The sequence below is a fragment of the Equus quagga genome, unplaced genomic scaffold (genome assembly GCF_021613505.1).
Source record: "Equus quagga isolate Etosha38 unplaced genomic scaffold, UCLA_HA_Equagga_1.0 153_RagTag, whole genome shotgun sequence".
NCBI classification, from domain to species: domain Eukaryota; kingdom Metazoa; phylum Chordata; class Mammalia; order Perissodactyla; family Equidae; genus Equus; species Equus quagga.
In genome coordinates, this window is record NW_025796915.1 from 690,470 (window position 1) to 713,303 (window position 22,834).

General features: G+C 52.9%; 1 protein-coding gene across 2 annotated transcripts in view; it reads left to right on the forward strand.

Annotated features, from left to right (window-relative positions):
- Window positions 1-1,519: 1,519 nt before the first annotated feature.
- Window positions 1,520-22,834, forward strand: part of LOC124233045 (proline-serine-threonine phosphatase-interacting protein 1-like) — a 41,196-nt gene continuing 19,881 nt past the window's right edge. The window contains exons 1-3 of one of the 2 annotated variants that reach the window (XM_046650064.1): window positions 1,520-1,896; window positions 22,108-22,208; window positions 22,537-22,611. In XM_046650064.1, coding sequence (XP_046506020.1) covers window positions 1,861-1,896; window positions 22,108-22,208; window positions 22,537-22,611 — 212 coding nt within the window. In that variant the 5' untranslated portion in view covers window positions 1,520-1,860. The remainder of the gene's footprint in view (window positions 1,897-22,107; window positions 22,209-22,536; window positions 22,612-22,834) is intronic. The other variant, XM_046650066.1, reaches the window with a different exon arrangement.

Sequence of the window (22,834 nt, forward strand, 5' to 3'; positions counted from 1 at the left end):
AGTAAGAGCCTTCTATTAACAGAGGGTTTCTCATCTGCCTCCAGAACTAGAGGCATCATCTCATTTGATAGACTACAAAACTGAGGCAAGGGAGGCTGGGTCACTGCTATCAGAGGTGGTGATGCCCTTGGGATGAGGTACAGCCTCAGTACCTAGCCTTCGGGGTTCAAGATGTATTTACACCATTAGCTGTCTTCAGCTGCAAGTAACAGAAACCTGACTGGGTTGGCTTCAATGCTGAAGATGTTTATTAACTCTAACCTGGGGATTCTGGAAGTAGGGGGCTACCAGGGGCAGCCCCACTAGTCTGCAGTTCTCCCTGATTGTTCTTTCTTGGGAAGCTATTTCAGAAGCTTGGGTGTGCCCCATCTCTAATCCTGAGCACACATAACTGGCACTTGGGAGCTTAGCTCTCTTCTGCAGCAGCTCTCATCTGTCTTACCACTCTCCGTCAATGGTAGGGGCAGCATTGGTGAGGGTGGTGATTTGGACAAGCCTGACTCATCCCTTCTTGCCAACCCGCCTGGGGCTAAGTCCCCCTCTGCCGGCACCTTCTGCTGAGTGGGCAGGCCCTGGCTCTTCAGGGCTGTGTCTGGGGCTCCAGCCCAGGACTTTTCCCAAGGTGGTACCAGACAGTGCCCCCAGCACCTGCCCAACCAAACAGAAATTCCAGTAATGTTCTCAACACTCTCTCCTTTACAAAGACTGGGGGGGTGGCAGATGGGGAAACTGAGGCTCAGAGAGTTGGAGGGGCGATTAAAGTCCCTCAACCACTGAAGGGTAGGCCCAGACAAAACAAAAACTGGGGACCTCAGCGGGGTTTTCAATGCCTTTATAATCGTGTCTCTCTTGGTCCAACCGCATTCTTCCAGCCTGAAGACTTCAACTTCAGTGTGGCTTCCTGCCCCAGAGAATGTCTTATCTGGAGACTTGGGAGCAGTGCCCAGAAGGCCTAATAAGTTACCCGCTCATCCCATCTCTGTGCTCCCACAGCCCCCAGCACACAGCTGCACCTGCCCCCAGACCATGAGCTCCTTGAGTGGAGGGCACGGATTAGGGCACGGAGCAGCTAGGGTTTGATGAATGATAGCCATGTCCTCGGGCCTGGGTGAGCCCCTCCTGAATGGTTTGTGGGTGAGGGGTGGAGAGTCTAGCATCTCTGGGCCTGGTCTGGAGTGGCGCTGGGTGGTGGGCAACACCACCTGTGTTCCTGCCCCCCGCCTTGCTCACACCTTCAGTGGGTCTCAGGCTCCCTAAGTTTATGGTCTCTGAGAATGGCCCAGCTAGGGCATCGGAAGGGGGCGAGTGGAGGCAAGTAGCGGGGTGGCAGGTGGCAGGCGGGGCTGTGCAGGAAAGCACAGCAGCCTTACTTCCTGTGGGTGAGGGCCCTGGTGCCTTCCCCGGAGGAGGTTGCACAAACCTTCCTGTGCAGGCCTCAGGCTGCCTGCCTGCCTGCCTGCCTGGCCTGTGGACCAGCCTGCCTCTCCTGCTGGCCACTGCCTTTCTTCTGGGGCTGGCATCTCTGCTCTCAGTTCTGCAGCCTGGGCTGTGTCTTCCATCACTTTGGGGCTGGACAGGGGCCGGGCCAGACACTGGGACCCGCCCTCCCATCACTGGGCACCCCTCCTTCCTCATTTTGCTGCTGATTCTAGCCCCAAACAAAACAGGCTGAATTCTTTTCCTCCCTTGGCAGCTCGTCTCTGGCTTGTGGCTGCCTTCTGAGGCACTGGAGACAGTGCCAGCCAGGGAGGGGGTGCCTGGGCCAGCTCTGCCGTGACTGAGACAGAGTGCCTGGCTCCTGGCCCTGTGCAGCCCTGCCTGTGGCAGGAGAGTGAGCTTTGCCGTGGCAGATGCCTGAGGATGATGCCCCAGCTTCAGTTCAAAGATGCCTTTTGGGTGAGTGAAGATGGCTGGGGTGTTGAACAAGTGAAATGGGTCCCGGGGGAGGGGAGCAGCTTGGCTGAAATTTCCCGTGGCAGTTCATAGGGATGCGGCTCCAAAAGGGGGGTTTTCTCATAAGAATAGTGGTTGATTTCTTGTCTTAGAAGATTTTGTCTTGAAGGTGACTTGGGCTACTGTCCCTTCTCAGCTGGAAGACAAAGGGGCTCCTTACCCTGGGGTACTGATTTCTCTGCAAACTTCACTACAGTGGGCGAGCGATCTCCTCTGTGCTACCCAGGGCTGGGTGACCCTCTCTCCACAACAGGATCTTTTTAGGGGAATCTAATATATGGGTGGGAGCTTGAGGAGGCCAAGTGAGGCGAGGGATGGTGGGGGTCGTGGGTTTAGGGACCAGACAAACTTGAACTTGGATCTTGGCTCTGTTATTTAGAGTCTGGACAAATCATTTTACCTCTCTGAGCCTCATTTTCCCTGTCTATATAGTGGAGATAAATATTAATAAACATATCAACTGAATGGAAGGATTAAACAAGGTAATCTAATGTCATAAGGTCCCTAGAGCCTTGCTGGCATGCCAAATGGTAATTCTCTTCCCTTCACCCAAACCCTCTTCCTTGCAGACCTGAGGGGTCCTTGGAGGAGGCAGCAGGGTTGGGTGATTCCTTGCTTGCTTTCTTAAATTCAGATCAGGCATAAATCCAGTCCTTTCCCCATGAAATTATGGCCCCCAGCCTGATTGCAGAGGTGAGATGGCTTGGCCCAGGCCACGCAGCCTGCAAGCCCCAGATCCCCTCGTGTTTTTCCAGCTGTCCTTCAATCTTCCACTCTGCTCCTTAAGCACTGGCTGTCCCCAGTGGCTCGGGAGAAACGTGGAGACTCTCTGGTTAGAGCTGAGGAATGTGGCTGTCCCAGAGTTCCCCCTTATAGCCCTGCAGAGGACTCCCTGGCCCTCTGCTCAGCCAGCTCTGCCTCAGCTAATAGCCTGCCCTCCTCCGGCCCTTTCCTGGGGCCTGGGGCCAGGAAGTTGAGAGCTAACCAGCCAGGTCTTCCTTCCCTTCTGGGCCATGCTCTGCTTGGGGCCAGTGGCCAGTGTGTGAATGGCCTGCTTCCCACCTGCACTGACCACCCAGTGGGCAGAGGGCCACCTGGGGAGGGCACCCTGTGCCTCTCTGGGCCCCCATTTCCCCATCTCTACAGAGAGGGAGTGGAACCAGCCCAGAAAGCCAGTCGAGGCAGACCTGGCTTGGCCCATCCCAAGCACCAGGCTGGGGGCAGGGGGGTGCAGTGAGGGGAGGCGGGGGGGTGGTGACTCACCACGTCACATCTCTGACTTGGAGTGCAAAGTTGAGGTAGGGCCTGGAAATCCAGGGTGCTCTGTAGCCCAGGGCAGGCCAGGAGACCCTGACAGTCTTACCTCCTGGACATCTCTCCCAGCCCAGAGCCCCTGGGCCCACCCACCATAGGGCAGAGATATGGCAAGGAGCAGCCCCAGGACAGGATCTGGGCAGTGGGTGATGGTATATGAGGGAGCAGGGTGTGGTGGCAGCGGCAGCAAGAAAGCAGCCCACCTGTGGTAGCTTCCTGAGTGGCATCCCACCCAGGCTTACCCCACCTCTGAGCCACTGTGGGCTTCATGGCCTCCAGATGCCTCCTCTCCTCCCCTGCTGGCTCCTTAGCTCTGGACTGAGGGCACAGCTTCCCTGGGGAAGGCCAGAGCAGGGAGGGGGAGAGAAGTGGCCAGTGGGAGCCTCTCACACTGAGCCTGGGCAGATGCCCCAGAAGGTCACTGTCAGCATCATTGCTCCCAGGGCTCTGAATTCTAACGCCTCTCCCTGATGCTCAGCTCAGCCCAGCCCATGAGGAAAACTAACATTACTGAGCACTAAAGATGTGCCAGGTGCTATTCTCAGGACTGTGTATCTAGTCACTCATTTCAACTAATGAAGTAGATGCTATTGTTATCCCTGTTACTCAGAGGAGGAAGTTGAGGCACAGAGAGCTTAAGTAACTTGCCCAAGGTCACACAGCTGAGCTTAAACCCAAGAGGTTGACTCCAGTGCCCAGGCTCTCACCCAGGGCGCTTCATCATCCCTCAGTCGACATGGCAGATTACTGGATCTTTGAGCCACATCAGTGAAGCAGAGGGAAAAATTCTGTTCTTCCTACCTCCCAGGGAAGTAAGATCAGACAAGGTTGATAGAAGTATTTTGAAGCTCAATTTACAGACATACTGATCTAACTGCTGTGGGGGTGTTAGAGACAGAGCCCAACCTGCTCCTCCCACTGTCTGCCCCCTACCCCAGCCCAAGACAATGCCATTGAACTCTGCAGCTTGGCAGCACACTGTTTGAAAATGACTAGTCTTTAATAGTGGAAGGAAGGCCCTGAACTAGAAGGATCATGTCTAATACCACGGCACTGCAGTTATCTGGCAACCTCAAATCCAGAACACAGTTGAAAGCCAGCCTCGTTTCTGGCACTAGCTTACAGTAAGTAGGGAACAAAGTGGTTTCTGAGAAGCTAAGAGCTTGCCTTAAAGCTCATATACTTTATTCATATGAGATGGCCCATAGATTTTAGTTAGAGCCTATGAACTCTGACTTTACCCACAATTTTAACGAGCTTGGTCAGGTGGTCTTTTAACCTATAGATGCAGCAGTTAGTGGTGGGGTGGGGTGGGGGGGTCCACATGGAACCCCATATACAGCTAGTGATTGATAAATATTGGTGGACCTGAACAGTCAGAGACTGTTTCACAGGTAGCTGGTAGCCTGATAGCAAGGGAGGAGACAGAAAAATTATAAAAAGCAGACCTATTGGCTCAGAAGTGGTAGGAACACTCAGTGTGGGAGTAGACCACTCCTGTCCCTCAGTAGGCCTGTATTTGCAATTTTGTCAGTGTGGCCATACAGTATTTATTTATAGCCTGCTTTTATCTGCGGCAGAATATTCAGATGCAGGCTGCTGTAGGAGTGAGGCGGGGGTGGGCTAGCCACGGGGAGAAGGAAGGGACAATTTGATTTCTGTTAGACACACACAGTGATAAAGAGCATCACAAGTTTGCAGGAAGTTTGTGGCTGAGCCTCAGAGCAGGGCCTGTCAGTGAAACAAGGCTGAGGCTGAGAATACCACGTACCCGAGCTGAGAGGGCCTAGATCTCAGATAACCTGTCTCAGCACGCAGGCAGAGGGGCACAGAAGCCCAGAGAAGGCAGGGTCCTCCCCCACCCCCCACACATACAGCTCTCTTTGCCAGCGGCTCTGCTCCCAGCAGGCAGCCAAACTGTATTGCAAGAAACATCTGTCTGCATCCCCAGCACAAGGCTGGCAAGTGGAGTGTGTGTTCAGTCAATGTCTGTAGAAGAAATGGATGAACAGTGAAGGCCTCCCTGGTCCCACTCTCTTCCTGAACACATTTTCTCCTTCATTTCACTTTGGCTACATTCTACAAATATTTACGGAGCAGCCTTCTCTACTAGGTGGTCTAAGCTGGACCCCTGAGCCTCACTCCCACATCCAATCAAATGAATGAGACTGTCTTGCCCTCAAAGACATCACTGTCCAGTGCTGGAGACTGAGGTTCCCTAATAACTGGGCCAGGCATGGGGTGCACTGAGAGGAGCCATGCTCTGAGCTGCCCCTGCCCTCCCACGCTCTCACCCCTTCCCAGACCTACATATCCAATGACCTTTGCAAAGAAGTCACTGGATATTGTTTTAAGAGGGAAAATCTAGCTCTGGACCAGGTTTTTTTGAGGTTCACATCCTATCCCTTTTGGGGTCATTAACAGGAAAAGGAAGATCCCGAGGAGGCTGGGCCATATATCCTACAGTGAGGCAGGAACCACCAAGGGTGACAAAGACAACAGGCCTGAACTTTCCCTCTGACTTACGGTCATATCTCTCCCTTTTGAGGCTGGGCTCCAGCTTCATCTGGAAACCTCTTTGCCAAGCTGGGAGGAGCTAAGCTCCCCAACAGACAGAGGACAGAGGAAGGTACCACTCCCCCCAGGGGGAGTGTGAGGGGGATGACTCACCAGGGAGGCCCATGGGGCTGAGGCTGGGGTTGCGCTCCCCCGTGTATCCGCTCGGCTGCTGCTGCCTCTTCCCCTTCCCGGTTCTGAGACTCTGAGGTTCCCCATTTAGGAGGCTGCAGAGGAGGGGACCAAAGGGCTCCTCTTTGGCTGTCCTAAAGCTGCCTGTCCTCCACCCCAAGAGCTGCCAACCACGGCCCTGGGGCCTCATGGAAAATCAGGAAAGGTTGACGTTCACTGGGCACCTGTTCTGTTCTGGGCACTTAAAGCTATGTATATAGCTTCTAAAGAAACAAAATCAATGAATGTAAATCCTAAAAGTGGGAAAATAGAGAAAAATAGGAAAAAAGCACTCTTAGTCTTATCACACAGAGACAACTAGTAATATTTTGCTATGTTCCCCTAAGATTACTTTACATAGGTGCAAGCAGATTGTGTACATGATTTTGTATTCTCCTCCACCTTTTTTTCTTTGCATTTTTAATTGTGGTAAAATATCCCTAACATGAAATTTATAACCCTAACCACTTTAAGTGTACAGTTCAGCACTGTTAAGTCTATTCACATTGTTGTATGACTCCCCCGCTTTTCAACATAACTTCATTTTGAACATGTGTGGGTATGGGTGTGATTTCCTGATCTTCAAAACACCTTTGTTAATGACTGCATGGTCCTCTAGCCTGTGGATTTGGCAGACATGCTATGATGCATTTATCCAAACCCCTATTGTTGGACATTTAGGTTACTGTTAATTATTTGCCATCTGGACAGTGATGGAATGGTAGAGTCTTGTGTATCAAGGTTTTTCATTTGAGAATTATTTCCTTGGGTAGATTCCCAGAAAAGGAGGCATTCCTGAGTGACAGAGTGAGGCCAGTTCTCTAGCATTTGGCACTAGTGGCCACTTTGGGACCCCTCACCGTCCTGTGGCTGGACAGGGGCCTTTTTACACAGCAAGGAGGGACCGGAGTGGCCTGGAGGGGGCGGGGGGGGGGGGACTGGAGGGACTCTGCTGGTGGCTACTCAGAATTTATGGGAGGGTGTGCAGCAGGGCAGGCCCTCTGGCCTTGAAGGCTCAGGAGGCCTATGGCTGAAGAGCAGGTCCTCCTGAGGAACAGGGGCTTGCAGACAGCACAGGAGGTAGGAGAGGGAGGCCCTGGCTGTCCCGTGTTTGCCAACACCAGCTGCCTTTCCAGTACCTCCCTGGCCGTGGCTGTCAGAAGGAAAGAGGACACCCTCCCTGATCTGGTTGGGAAAGCTCTTCAAGACATGGCATTATGCATAAAAAGCACAGAGCCACATGGTGTGTCTGGTACGTGACGTGTTGTAAAAGGTAGGGGTATAAGCATTTGCATGGGCATAGGCTGTGTGAACCCAACAATCTCTGGAATGACACACAGAGAACAAATTAGAGTGATGACCTTGGGGGAGTGAGAGAAGAGAGATGGATAGGGGACAGGACTGGGTGGCAGTGAGTTCCTTCACTCTGTACTTTTTTATCCTGCTTCATTTTGAACTGTGTAAATGTATTACTTATTGAAAAAATTAAATTACACAATTAAAAATGAAAAAGAAGACATTTAAGCTCCATGAGATTTTTTTCTCTGAGTACTAGCTACTGAAATCATCCGCAGAGAAGCAGCTACAGTGCCTGTTTGTGGAGTGTCCGTTATGTACCAGGCATGATGACAGTCACTCCACACGTGTCCCCAAACCCACCCTGCAAGGAACGACTTGTCACTGTCCTCCCATCTCCGGCACAGAGGCACAGGCAAGTCAAGGGCCTGGTCCATGGTCACATGTCCAGGGCAGAGCAGGGACTGCCATCCAGGTCTGTGGGATGCCATCATGCTCTGCCCCTGAATTCAAGGGCGTTGGCTGGTTTGTTCTTGGTTCAATTATAATTTCTGTAGGATGAAAGAGTGGCCCTCTAGACGTTAACAATAGTTTCTATGTTTTGGAAGTAAGGTGATTTTTCTCTCCATTTCCCTCCTAATTTTCTGCAAGTGAACACAGATTGTGTACGTCATTAATAGGAAAATATTTAAAAGCAAAACTAAGCAATTCCTGTTTTCAAGGCCGAGATGGTGTTTTCAGGTGAGATTTGTGGTTCAATAGCATTGCCCCTTCCGCATGCTCTGTGCACACTTTGTGGTATGTGGGCCCCCCGGGACCCGAGTGCTTGGTTCCTCCGTGCCCCTTCCATAGGATGTAGCCCGCTGTCTGACGGTGTTAGCAGATTGCAGAGGTTTGTGGTTATGCTGCCTCTGCTTTTGTGGTGCCTGCATATGGTCACCTGTAGGATTTTCTGGTTGCAGTGTCCTGGATCAAGAACATAACCCACACCTTCGATTTTATTCCTGGTGGAAAACAAGATCAGCTTCTCAATGACACTCTTGGCACTCCAATTCCCAGGAACGCGAGTACTTTTCCTGGCTGCTCCTGGCACCTACACAGCTGGGGTAGCCCCTACACTGGAGAGGGAGGGCCTTGCTTGGGCTTTGAAGGGTGGGTGAGGATTTGGGAGATGGCAGGAGGGCAAATGGCACTCCAGGTGGAAGAAATGGCATGTTCAAATGTGTGGAAGGAGGAGTGGGCACAGCAGGTTTGGGAGACAGCTTGCTGGCCCAGAGGACTGTGCAGGGTGACTGGCAGGAAGGGAAGGCCCAAGCTGGATTGTGAAAGGTCCTGACCAGCCTCAGGTGGTGGCAGAGATACTTTCTTCTGCCTCTTTGCATCCTCTCCAGTGGTGGATGTTTCCTCCCACGCAAAGGGGCCTGGAGGCTGCAGGCTGTGGGCAGGATGCTGGTCCTCCTCACCCAGAGCCTGGCTGACGCTGCAAACCACACAATGGAGGGAACTTGGTGAGGAAACTGAAACCACCTCAGCTGCCAGCAAGAGAGAGTGGTGCCCTGGGCCCTGGGGCTGCCCACGCCGGGGTTCCCCACTGGAGGAGGTCTAGAAGGTCCCTCCCTCGCAGACGCAGTCACTCCCTGTCCTCCAGGCTCAGAAGGGAACAGGCTTCTTTGAAGCCTCCCCTGGCCCCCACCCTCACTTGCTGGGGGTGCCTCGGAGAATCATTTCCCCTCTCTGAACCTCAGTTTCCTCATCTGTAGGATGTCAGAGTGATGCTCACTTAAGATAAAGGCTTTGAAGATTGGGAGACTCAAGGCAGTTCTAAGGGGACCATCTTCTGCTACTAACCATAGGGAATTAGCAGACCAGAAACAGGTCCTGAGGGACTCAGACTTATCATTGGAAATGCACCTACAGGGCGAGCCTCATTGTGAACCCTCCCATTCCCAGAATGCCTCCCCAGCTCTGTTCGCCATTGCATATTAAATTCCACCGTTAGAGAGTCATTCCCATGGCCTCAAGTGACCAGCTGCATTTAATTCCAACAATAGCCCTGTGCGGTTGGTATTCTTATTAACATTTTACAGAGAGAAAACTGAGGCTTATAGAGGAGATGTGGGCCTGGGGATGCCGCCTAGATGGACTTCGGGGCTGCTGAGTTAGGCCTGGCTGCTACCTTCCCAGGCCTGGATCAAAGAGCCCTGTGGGGTTAGTGGGAAGTTGGGGTGGTTTGCTGAGACCTGGCACTCTGAGCAATGGGTGACAGAGCAGACAGGCAAGTGACAGCCCCTTCCGCTGGTGTTGACAGGCCAGCCACTATTGGGCAATAGGAAGTGCCAGCTGGAGCTCTAGGGACTGGCAACCAGGGTGGGGATGGGGTGGCCAGATGGAACTCAGGGCTTCCCAGCTGCACAAACGGGAAAACGGAAGCTGAACCATGCTGGGGAGGAAAAGAAGGGGTGATGGACTGAGGCAGGAGAGTGCTTGACATGTTCAAGGGGCAACAAGGAGGCCTGCGTGGCTCGGGCAGACTGATGGAGGTGGAGAGTCGTTGAAGATAAGGTGAGAAGTGTAACAGGGAGCCAGATCTTGTGGGACTGCAGTTCTCAAAAATCCCAATGCTCAGGCCACACCCCAGGCCAATTACATCCGAATTTGGGGGTGGGGGGCTGGGCATCAGTACTTTTCAAAGTTCTCCAGTGTTTCCAAAGTGCAGGCAGGGTGGGGAACCACTGGTGAGGATAACCGTGGGGACTCTGGATGCATTGCTGTCGTGAGTACTGAGCACACATCTGACCTTTACCATTTCCATGACCTCATTTGACTCACTTGTGAATGAGTAGAGGATAGAGGTTTATTTTTCTGTTTTTAACCTTATAACCTTATATGATTACTTTTTTATTGTGGTAAATATACGTAACAAAATTTACCATTTTAACCATTTTAAATGTGCAATTCAGCAGTATTATGTACATTCACATTGTTCTACGACCATCACCACTACCTATTTCCAGAACTTTTTATCATCCCAAACAGAAATTCTGTCCCCATTTAACACTAGCTCTACAGCCCCCTCTCCTCAGCTCCTACTTCTGTTCTACTTTCTGTCTCTATGAATTTGCTTGTGTTAGGAACCTCATATAAGTAGACTCATACAGTATTTGTCCCTTTGTATCTGGCTTGTTTCATTTAGCATAATGTCTTTAAGGTTCGTCATGTCTTAGCATGTATCAGAATTTCATTACTTTTTACGGCTGAACAATATTGCATTCCACGTATATACCCCATTTTGTTTATCCGTTCATCTGTTGATGGGTACTTGGGTTGTTTCCTTCTTTTGAATATTGTGAATAGTGCTGCTGTGAACATGGGTGGACAAATATCTGTTTGCATTCCTGCTTTCAGTTCTTTGGGGTGTATACCTATGAGGGGAATTGCCTGGTCCTATGGGACTCCTGTGTTTATCTAGGTAAATAACTGCCAACTTGTTTTGCCCAGCATCTGCTCTATTTTCCATTCCCGTCAATAATGCACCAGCCTTCCGATTTCTTCACATCTTTGCCAACACTTGTTATTTTCTGTGGATATGTTTTTTTTTTAAATCATAGCCAAACTGGTAAGCATGAAGTGGTATCTCATTGTGGGTTTTTTTTTTTTTTTGAGGAAGATTAGCCCTGAGCTAACTGCTGCCAATCCTCCTCTTTTTGCCGAGGAAGGCTGGCCCTGAGCTAACATCCGTGCCCATCTTCCTCTACTTTATATGTGGTACGCCTACCACAGCATGGCGTGCTAAGCGGCGCCATGTCCGCACCCGGGATCTGAACCGGTGAACCCCCGGCCGCCAAAGCGGAATGTGTGCACATAACCGCTGCATCACCAGGCCAGCCCCTCATTGTGGTTTTGATATGGATTTCCCTCATGACTAATGATATTGAGTACCTTTTCATGTGCTTATTGGCCATTTTATATATCGTCTTTAGAGAAACGTCTACTCAAGCCCTTTGCCTACTTTTGAATTGAGTTGTTTGTCTTTTTGTTGTTGAGTTGTAAGTGTTCTTTATATATTCTAGATATTAATCCCTCATCTTATATATGATTTGCAAATATTTTCTCCCAATCTGTGGATTGTCGTTTCACTCTCTTGATACTGTCTTTTGATGTACAAATTTTTTCATTTTGATGAAGTCCAATTTATCTATTTTTTTCTTTTGTTGAGTGTGCTTTTAATGTCATATCCAAGAAATCATTGCCAAATCCAATGTCTTGAAGCTTTTCCCCTATGTTTTCATCTAAGAGTTTTACAGGTTTAGCTCTTACATTTAGGTCATTGATCCATCTTGAGTTAATTTTTGTATACAGTGTAAGGTAAGTGTTCAACTCATTCCTTTGCATGTGGATATCTAGCTTCCCAGCATTTGTTGCAAAGACTGTCCTTTCCCCATTGAATGGTCTTGATTTTCTTGAAAATCACTTGACCATATATGTGAGTGATTATTTCTGTGCTCTCTATTCTATAGAGATGTCTATATGTCTGTCCTTATAACAGTAACACACTATTTTAATCACTGTAGTTTTGTAGTAAGTTTTGAAGTCAAGAAGTGTGAGTTTTTCAACTTTATTCTTCTTTTTCAAGATTGTTGGCTATTTGTGTTCCTTAATGGAGTAATTTTTATCATTCCCATTTTACAGGTGAGGAAACTAAGAATTTAGCCTTCCTGAGGTTCCCCAATCTGGATTGGCCATGAGTCTATGACAAACCCGCCATAAGTCTCCCAGCCTGGGCACACTTGGAGAGACTCCCTCCTTAGAGAGGTTCCTCCTGAGGATGGTGGGATAGTTTCCGCATCTTCTGGCCCCCTGGGAAGGCCCATGACTTCTGAGCTTCCTTGAGGATCCACCAGCTCTATTCTGCAAGGGGGGTTTGCCCACAGGCCAGGGTCACCAACTTCCTCAGTAGATCGTAGGAAGGCCCAGCAGGTAATTGATGTCCACCCTGGCCTCAGTCTGCCTGGACCTGAGGACTTTTGAAAAGCAAGACTCTGGCCCCTGACTTCCCAGCCAGCAGCCACTGAAGCAGAAGGGGTCCCCTTCTTGGTCACCTCCTCAACATTTTCCCTTCATCCTGGACAAGCTCTGAGCCCACTCTCCCAGGCATGGGGACCTCAGACTGTAGTGGTCAGCTGGGGACAGTCCATGCAAGCAGGGCTGGGGTGGTGGGTAAGGGGATCAGCACAGAATTCTGGATCAGCTTCCTGGAGTTGTCATGAACACTAAGCAGAGTGTGGGGCGTGGGCTGTGCTCAGTGCAGGGCAGCACGGCAGTAGGTGCTGTGTTAGTGTCTGCAATAAGTCTCACTCTGACACAGAAGAGGATGGAAATTGACTCAGGAATCAAAGGAACAAGTGTGTGGCTAATGCCAGGGCCAGGGGAAGACCAGCAGCTGAGACTAGGCCTTGGGTCAGGGCAGGAACTGCCATGAGGCTGCTGGAATTTCACCCTCATCCTTAGATAACTCCCAACCCTAGAGGGACTGCAGATTCAACAAGGGAGGGAGTTTGCATACAGGGTCCAAGAGTCTTGATTTAAATCTTACCAACGTGGATGCAAGTGAGAGGCTGAGAGGAAAGCGAAATAGCGAATGGTTCCAGAGAGCAGCACAGAGTTCCCTCAGGTAGGCCCCACACCCCAGGGCCAGGGGGTGGCCTCTTGCTCTCTTTAGAGATGTATATTCCCACAGCATGCTCTAGGCCGGGTGCACACGGGCTGTGCTGGGCAGGGTGGAACAATTTCCCAGTCTCCAATACAGAACCTTACTTGGAGGGTGCCGTCTTTCTCTTTCATGCTGCCTTTAGAACCCACTGCCCTGCTTCCGTTCGGCTACATTCACAGCTGGCCCTGGTGAGTCCCTCGACTCTCTGAGCCTCTGGCGCCTTGTCTGTATTAAATCAATTTTCATGGTCAGAAGATTGAGATGTGGCAACATGCATGTTAATGGCCTAGCAAGGGCAAGGAGCCCCACGTGCAGGCCCCCTGCAGGTGCAGGAGCCCACCTAGCCCCCAGGCTTGGAGGGCATTGCAGCCAGAGCCCAGGGTCAGCTCTGAGGCCCGGAACCTGCTGAGGCCAGCAGATGAGATTGAGGGGCCTTCCCCAGAGGCTGCAGGGGTCTGTCCCTGCCTTTGGGGAAAGGTATGGGGATGGGAGTGGGGCTCCCTTGCAGCTGTAGGGGCCATCTCTTGAGAAAGTCTCAAACCTAGGGGAGACACACCTCAGCACACACATGCAGCAACTCACAGCCACAAAGCAAGGCACCCACGTCAGCCTCCTGAGGGTGCGGGGTCTAAGTGTTCCTCCCACTTTACAGGTGAAAAATTGAGGCTGAGAGATTGGGAGCAACCAGTCCAGATAAGCGGCACAGCTAGGATTCAAACCCAGCTGTCCTTTTTAATTTCCTTTCTTGGTTTACTTTTACTTACTATGTACTAATCACCATGGCCACTATTTTCCAGGTGCTCATTAAGTGTCAGGGTACCCTTTGTTGGTCGCCTACATATATTATTTCATATAGTCCTCAGAGCCCCTAGGAGGTGGGCAATATGTTCACACTCATTTTACAGAGGAGGGAATCTGTGCTCAGGAGGTTAAGTGACTTGTCTAAGGTCACACTCTGTGTGCACGGAACTGGCCAGGACGAGAACCCAATGTGCCTGAGCTCCTCCCACAACCCCCTGCCTGGACTTCCTCCTGGGGTGGTGTTCCTGTGAGGCATCCCCTGGCAGGTGTAGGTGGCGAGGGAGGAGTGATACCTGGGCAAGGAGATGTGCAGGGATGGCACCTGGACCATTGGTGCCAGCCCCCAGTCTCTGGCTGGTCGCTCACAAGATGGAGCCTATGCAGCAAGAGCTCTATGTGGCCATCCATAGGCCAGGGATGGACAGTGCCTGAAGGGGTCAGAGTCTCTTCCAGGGCTCAGGGTCAGGGGTGGCTCATTTCCCTCCTTCCCTCCATCAATCATCCCCTGGGTCCCACCACCTCCCTTCTCCACCTGCCCTCACCCTGGGCCACTGGCATCTGCCTCCTGCCCCACCACCCCCAACATTGCTGAATCCTAGTGAGCTCCCACTGCCAAATCAGCTTGGCAGAGGCTGTACAAAGGAGCTGCGTGACCTGGTCAAGTCACCCACCTGGCTGAGCCTCAGTTGCTCATCTGTAACATGAGGCAATAATAGCACGGTCTTGACATTACAGGGTTCTCTGAGGACTGGAGGTGAGAAGGCATGGAGAGACATGTGCTCTACCTGTCTGCATCTGTTCCCCTGAACTCAGAACCCGGCCCTGGTTCCGTTAACTCCTGGGAAGCCCCACTCTTTGCTCTGCCTGACTCAGGGCTCTCCTCCAGCTGGCCTCAGGCTCCCTCTTCAGACATTGGCTCCAGCTCCCTCAGATTTCTCACTGCTTGCAGCCACTTCCAGCACCGAGCATCAGATTGCCAGCCTCCTAAACCTGAGGGCCTCCTTCCCACCTCCAGGCCTCTGCCCAGACGTGTGTTCGCTCCCCGCCCGCCCCTTGTGCTACGTGTTTTTGGTTTCTACATGTTAACGGTTTCCTAAAGCAGGAGGAAGAAGTGGGGCATTGAGTTGGGCCTTTAAGACTCAGGAGAGCAGAGGAGAAGTAGGTAGTACTTCACAAGACGGGGAGAGGGGAGTGTGGTAGGGAGAACGTTCATTTCTGATGATGGAGGAAGCCTATTTCAAAGAACAAAGCTTTCTAGCGTGAGGGACCTTGGTTGAGAGCCAGGTGTGCCCACAATTGCTGTCTGGGCCTGGACAAGTTACGTAACCTCTTGGATCCTCACTTTCCTCCAACACTCACATCCTGCATCTGGTCAGTATTACTGAGATAAGAGGCCCCAGGCGCACACGGTAGGTCCTCTTGTGGTGCTCCTGTTGCCCCCCTACTCTCACTGGGTTATGTGGGATCCCTGGGAGCCCCTGAAAGTTCACAGAGCTCTGGCGGGGCCCCCGGAAGGCTGCAGGGTGACCGTCAGCCATAGGCCTGCGGCTCCCCAGCATGTTGGGGCCCAGCGGGGACCCAAGCCGAGCAGCTGGACATTTCAGGGGCCCAGCCAGATGGGCTGCTTGGCTGCTATGGGGAGGGGCCCTGTAAGGCCCTGGGGAGGCCAGGCCATCAGACTAAGGCCAGTAGAGAGCTGGGCTCTCTGGAAATACATTTCTAATCTCAAGTTCCCGTCAGCCCAGCTGAACCCAGAGCAGCTTGTCTAACTACGTTCAACATGCTTTTGTTCTTTAAAAATAAAAGTCTGTCTTTGCCTTCTTGGCTGTCTCCCCACGACACCTATCCTGGGCCATTTTAGAAAAGCAGCAAATAAATCCACATTTATCTGCTTATGCGTGGACCCCTCCATCCTTGGCTCAGGGAACACCTAGTACAATACGTTGTCTGAGGCTTGAGTCCTCTGCAGAATCCCTAAGCCGCCAACAGACCGCTAGCGATGGGTGCTCTCCACCCACCAGAGCAGCTCGCCCTGCATCCTGTGGCTGAAGCTACTTGGGCTCTTGGAAAACCCTTCCTTGTATTGACCCGGAGTTGGTCTCTACCCCTGTGAGTCCTGGCTGGCTCTCTTGGGACACCAACCACCGTTGATCCCTCTGTTCCTGATGCCCCCACAAAAGCCTGCAGGTGACGGCATTCCTCAAGGGCTGTGGCTTGGTCCCCTCTCTTTACCTGCCCCTCCTCCTAGGATACTCTGGGTGAGCAACCGGTTGCTTACTGAAGTTTCTGGTCACCCATCTTTTCTTCCTTCCTTCCTTCCTTCCTTCCTCCCTCTCTCCCTCCTTCCCTCCTACCCATCCATCCATCCATTCACTCATCCAAGCCATACCTGGGTGTTTGGCCCTTTGCCTTCCTCAATTTGCCAGCCAATAATGGTGGAGATGAGTCACACTGTGGGGTAATAGCTGAGGGGCAGTGGAGAGACAGTGTCTCTGAGCCTCAGTTTCCTTATCTGTACAGTAGGGATAATATATAATCTTTTACTATTGTAAGAAGTAGAGGAGATGAGTCTGTCTGGTTTATTTAGAGGTGTTGAGTAATGAGTCATTGAATCGGCAAGCAAACCGTCTGGTTCCCTCCATGGAGCACCTCAGGAGCCAGCAGTCACAAAGCTGAGTCCTCTCCAGGGCCTCCCTGAGGTCCTTATTCAGCTCTTAATTCAGTGTGTTTGCTGAGCATTGCTGTGCTCACGCTGGGCACTGGGACCCAGCAGGGAACCACACAGACCCACTTTCTGCCTCACAGAGCTGCCGTCTCCAGAGTTCGGAGCTCACTACCTCAGGTTTCCTAACAATCCTAATGGTTTGTTTTCTCAGTCCACAGAAGACAAGCAACAATAAACTAGTTGCTAGTAAACTAGTAAACTACTAAGGGCAGGCGCCCCGGCTGCAGCCATTCCTGTCGTTAGACTGGCAGGAGAGGGCAGAGCTGCCCGGGCGCAGGCCTGCCTGGCAAGGGTCATTCAAAATCTCCGTCCTCAGCTTCTAAGATGAGAGGGATCGAGCCTAGTCACCTTGTTCTGTCTGCCCTCCCACCAATAAAAGGTGCTTTTTTTAAAAAAAGAAGAGCCTACCGACCCAAGAGCATGTCAGATGTTAGAAAGATTTTTGAACTTTTAAAAAAGATTTTTGAACTTGGCAGGGTGCAAACAGGAAACAACTTTCCTTTCTCCTACCTTCACAGCTGCTATGGCTCTCTTTTCACCACCCCTGGGCAGGTATTAGAGCTTCTCTAGTCCTTTTCAGGAGTAATTCGCTCCAGTTCAACCTGACATCAGAATTTTACTCTTGTCCAACCGAAAGCTTCTCCCCATCTCCTAGCTTTGTACTGGAAGCCTCTTCAGTTGCCAGGTTCTACCCGCACCCACACTGCCAGCTGCTTCTGGAGCCTCTGCAGACTGGGTGGGGTGCAGGGTCAGTAACTCCAAAGGGGTGAAAGGCCTATCTTCCAGGTGCTGTTGTAGCTGGTTCCGGTGCAGCAGGGGGCAGATGCCCGCGGGTCAGCTCCTTCTCTCCTGGGCACCTCAGTGGGTTCTCTGGTGATTCCGCCTCCCTGGAGGATCCCAGCGCTCCATTCCCTGCAGCTGTCTGCTTCTGACCCTCCCAGCTGCGCCCACCAGTCCACTCCACACAGCTTCTTTTGGGGGCTCCTCCCTCCCTGTGAGGCAGTTCTCATGGGCAGAGTCACAAGGCAGCTATTCCCAGTTACCTTCCATGGCCACCACTTGGTTCCCAGGAAAAGTATCAGGGCCAATTCCTGGACATGCCACCCCTCCCACCCAAGGCCTCACGCTTCCCTCGGCCTCCCAGGCAGCTCCGACCCACGTTCTGACTTCAGACTTCCCTAGGTAAGATACAGCCACGAGTTACCATGGCTTCCAAAAACCAGCAGACATACATCAGCCTCCCCGCTGGAAAGGCAACTGAGGGTCACTTCCTTTCCCTATACCTATTTCACAGTCAGGAAGGTTCAGAGAGGGCAAGAGATTTTACCAAGACTACCCAGCTTATTCCTGGCAGATGGAAATTGGAATCAAAACCCAGGCCTCTCTCTCTCAGGTTAGAGGTTTAGCTGTCCTCTGATGTACGTTCTATTCTGGAAGTCCATGCAGGGAGTGTTTGGAAAAGGTTTGGCAGCCTTTTAAATGGGCCCTCTGGTCGGGGAGGCTGTGTGTGTGGGCTATGGTGGGGAGATAACTCCTTTCTTCCAGCCTGGCCACAGCTGGGGGAGATTCCGTCTGGCGGGGGCAGTGGCAGGTAGGGCATGGGGAGCCACCACTTGCTGAACAGCCACTAAGCTGGGGCTTTGCAGAGAGGAGAGGGAAGAGGAGGTTAGGAGCCAAGATCTTGGCCTGGGAGAGCTGAGTTCAAATCCCCACTGTCCCTGCAGGCTCCGGAGCAGGTTAGATGACCTTTCTGAGCCCCATTTTTCTAATCTGAAAAATGGGGGTAGTAATCCTTAGCTTAGTACTCCACTCAACGCACCCTCTGATCTTGTGCTCATCTTCTCACCTGAACACGTTATTGGATTGGCTTCTCAGATCAACCCTAGGTGGCAGGCACTATTAGGCCCATTTTTACAGGGAAGGTGAGAATGACCAAGGTCACAAGGTGGGGTGTGAACCCATATCCAGTCTGCTGAACTCTATCCAGTTTCTCAGACCAGGCCTGGGCACGTTCCTTGACTTGGCAGCCACAGTCTGCCCTGAGGGGTCTGTGACCTAGAGGGGCGGGCTGTCAGGGCCAGGAGAGAGGTTGGCCTCTGCTGCTACTTTCTTGATGAGGAAACCAGGTCCCAAGAAAGGAAGTGGCTTGCTCGGGGCCCTGGTCTCTGTGGCCTAGCCCCTGTAGCCACCGAGAGTGATACGGGCAGGAAAAGGAGGAAGCGGTGGTGGGTACGGAGGCTGCTTCTCTACCCACCCAGTGGGGGCATGGCAGGGCCAAGGCCAGCTCGCAGGTCTGGACAATGGCTTACACCCAGACCTACCTAGAGAAGGAAGCAGGTGGGCTGTCCCTGGGCAGAGCAGAGCCCCCAGGCCTTCATACTACCTTGAGGCTGAGGCAGGAATATGCTTTTTCCTGCCCAGAGCTGTCCTGAGCACCTCCTCCTGGAGCCTTGGGAGACACCCTACTGCCCCCATCTGGCCCCTCCATGGGGAAAGGGAGGCCCAGAGTGGCTGCACAGCATGGATGGCAATGCAAGCGGGCCTCCCAAAGGATGAGACTGCAACTGCTCGCCAAGTAGCACTTACCCCAGGGTGGATTGCCCCAGATGCCACGCAGTGGGGCGGGGCTTCTGGCTGGTTGCTGGCTATCAGCGCACACGTCTGCAGAGCCAGTGCAGCCCTTCTCTAGGGCAGCACTCCTCTGGCCCAGCCTGGGCATGGCCCAGGCTCTGTGAGTCCATGGTAACTGAATGATATCCCAAAATATAGCTTTGATTGAGAGGAAGAGGATTTGAGCAATCATTTTGAGAAGTTTTTTTTTTAATCACTTTCTGATGTTTGAAAATGAAAATAGTTGCTGGGCTGTCTATTGACTAACTGAGGCAGGGATGTGGGTTTGAAGACCGGCCGACCTGGGTTTATATCCCAGATTTTTACCTTTACCACTTGAGTGACCTCAGGTAGTCACTTCCCATCTTTGGGCCTCCTCGGCACCATCCTTACCTCTCTGGGTGTGGTGCTTTCAATAGGATAATGGCTGTGATGTTCTTGCTGCAATGTGTGGCAGGTGGACTCCATAAATGGCAATTTCACAAAGGGTAAGGCCACTGGAAGGTTTCAGGTGACAGAGGCTGCCAGTGGACTGAAGGAGGTAAAAGGCCCTGCCTTCTGGTAGCTTCCATATTGTGAAAATGTCAGCCCTTAACCATGGGGGACTGGCAGGGGGCCCAGGTACTTACAGGGTGGAGCTGGGTCAGTGTGGAAAAGGAAGGCCAGGTGGGCCCCCTGGAGGGTGTGATTCTTGCGCTGGGCCTTGTGCTGAGAAACTGCAGGACCAACTGATTAACTGATTGAATGGTTGGTTCATTCATTTCCTCAACAGCATACTGAACCTGACTCTGCCCCGCTCTGAGCAATGAGTCAGAACCCATCTCCTTGAGGAGGTGGCTAGGGTGGGGGTGAAGGAGGAGCATGCAGGCTGGGGGAGGGGTGCAGCACTGAGGAGGCATTGCGAGCCGCCCCCAGGGAGTCAGGCACTTCCTCGGAACAGTCGAGTCGCTTGTGACACTTGTGATGGTGGCTCACTCGCCGCAGCCCTGCCAGCACCACTGTGGCTCTGAGTAGGGGCTGAACCAGATTCTTGAGCCTGCAGCGGCAGGGACCTTGCTGCCTTCTCCCTCCTCCAGAATGGCCAATGTAGGTTTGGTTTTGCTTCTGTTTCCACTCTGGGGGTCTTGATAAGGACAGAGGGGTTCCCCTAGAGAGTCAGGGCTGGGCATGGGGCTGGCAGGGAAGAGTGGAGCGTCCTGCCATGGGGCTGGTCTCCAGCAGGTGTTTCCCTGGTCAGCTCTCGCCATCTCTCCCAGAGGCATCATGGACTAATAACAGGTCCCCTACAAGTCCAGATTCCCGCCCTACCTCTGCCTGTGTCACCTCAGGCAGGTCCTTCTCTTTTCTTGGCCTCAGTTTCCCTGAGGACTTAAGGGTACTGGACGAGATGTCCCCCAGCTCTGGTGGTCCGTGGAATTTGGGCCTGAATGCTGGTGTCCAGCTCAGAGTGACCCCCTCATGGGGAGAGGGCAGGATGCTGAGGCTTCAGATTAATTTTCCTTCCCAGCTGCCACAGGCTTCTGCCCTGGGCGTCCAGAGGGAGGGCAGAGGCTGAGGGGCGGGAAGCTGTTGTCTGCTGGCTGGCTGGTGGGCAAGTGGCTGCCCAGGAAAGCTGCAGAAATGGAAGCCTGGCTCAGTAACACCAGCCTGCACGCCGGGACTGCTGCCTGCCGCAGGACAGGCCTGTGGGGTTGAGGGGACACCCTCCTCCTGCTGGGGCCCTGGGTGGCCAGCCAGGGCCCAGACGTCTGGTTTGTTACCCTCTAGACAGCTGAGCCTGGCCCTCAGGAATTTCTGGGGATGCTTCTGGAGGAGGATCTGTGGGAATGGAAAAGACAGACTAGGTGCCCAGTCTCAGGGCCTGCCCGATTTGCAGTTGCCTGGCTGAGCACCCTGGGGCCTGGGGGTCCTGCCTCAAGAATGGATATGGGACCCAGGCTCAGGTCAGACACAGAAGCCTCCCCTCTCAGCAGGCCGTTTTACCACCTCGCCCAGGATCCATCTCTCTCCCTGCAGTTGGCCTGTGTGCAGCACCACCTGGAGAGCTGGGAGCAGCACCCTGGCCCCGGCCCACTCCGTAGGCCTGGGGATGCCCTGCGAGACCCTCTGTCCCCTCACAGTCTCAAATACTACCTCCCTCCCCAACTTCCTGCCCAAGCAGCTCAGAATCTGCTCCCGAGGTGAGAGAGGAAAATCGGATTTGTCAGGAACACCAGGACAGGCTGAGCAAGTGCCGGGCAGCGGAGAATCAGCTGTGTCCTGGATTCTTCAAGATGCCCCTCTCCCCACCACCCTGCTTAAGAGGGCGACCCTGGGTGTCCTAGGTGTGCTGGGTGTCCTACATGCGTCCTACACGAGTGTTAGGGTATGCCCCAGTCCTGACCAAATTCACCCTCAATGCTCCCCTCATCTAGTAGACGTGGGAGGATTACCTGAGCTCACACTGAGGGCCTGGTGTGGCGAGGGCACACAGTTGTTGATAAAGAAACAACAATGGCTATTGTCATTGCAGAGGTCATATAGCATAGGGATGAAGATCAGGGACTCAGACCAGATGGCTTTCAAGCTGTCTCACTCCGGGCGCACTTCACCCATCTGTACCTCCGTTTTCTCACTTAGCTGAGGTAATAGGGTTACTGAGAAGGTGACAGGAGCAAGCAGTGCTGGGAACCCTGTAAGGCTGTCATCATGGGACCTTGGTGGTGGCCCTTCCATGGCAGTCTTGTGTTGGAGTCGATGTGTCCTGGACTCCGTTGCCAGGCGGGGCTCATGCATGCACCTCCACAGATTTGAGAAGACCTACCATGTGCCTGTGTGAAGTCAGGTCCTGAATCCCAAGAACTTGCCTTAAAGAGGGGAGATGGAGGCAGATGGGGAGGTGGTCAGGGGGTCCTCGTCAGGCTGTGCTCAGTGCCCCCCACAACCTGCACTGCTGGGGGTGGCCCTTACACATCCTCCTCCTGTGTCGCAGTGCAGGGACTTCACGGCCCACACAGGCTACGAGGTGCTGCTGCAGCGGCTGCTGGATGGCAGGAAGATGTGCAAAGACGTGGAGGAGCTGCTACGGCAGAGGTGAGCATCGCTGAGTGGGCCGAGGCCCCGTCCCAGCCACGCTGCTGCCGGGCGCCCCTGCTCTAAACTAGCAGGAATGCGGCTCCTCTGTTTTTCCCCAGACCTGGGCCTCCCCTAAGTGGGCAAATAATTTGATGTCCCTTCACACGTGCCTGCATTTGGCGAAGATTAATTTAGAGGAAGGGCTGGGGGCTTAACTTTCTCAAGGAGGAGCCTGGAGGGCCATGCCTGCCCCCAGAGGCTGACTGGGTGGGTCCTGGTGCAGAGGTTTGAGGGAACTGCCGCCAGCAGGAGTTGGGGAGACTCAGTGGCAGACTTGTTCTTGCAGGGCCCAAGCGGAGGAGCGGTATGGGAAGGAGCTGGTACAGATCGCCCGGAAGGCTGGCGGCCAGACGGAGATGAAGTAAGAGGTCCCGGCCCCGGCTCCCTCCCCCTTTGCCAGGTGCCTTCTGGGCCCTTAGACAGGGTCTAGGGCTTCCTGGAGCGAGGTGGATGGGGGATGGCCAGGGACGTCTGGATGGCTCCTGGGCAGGGGTGCCTGGAGGACAGCTTCCTTGGGTATCAGGCATTCTGGGTGAGGTCCCCCTGCAGTGTTGGCTCGGCCTGTGACCAGAGACAGGGGTTGG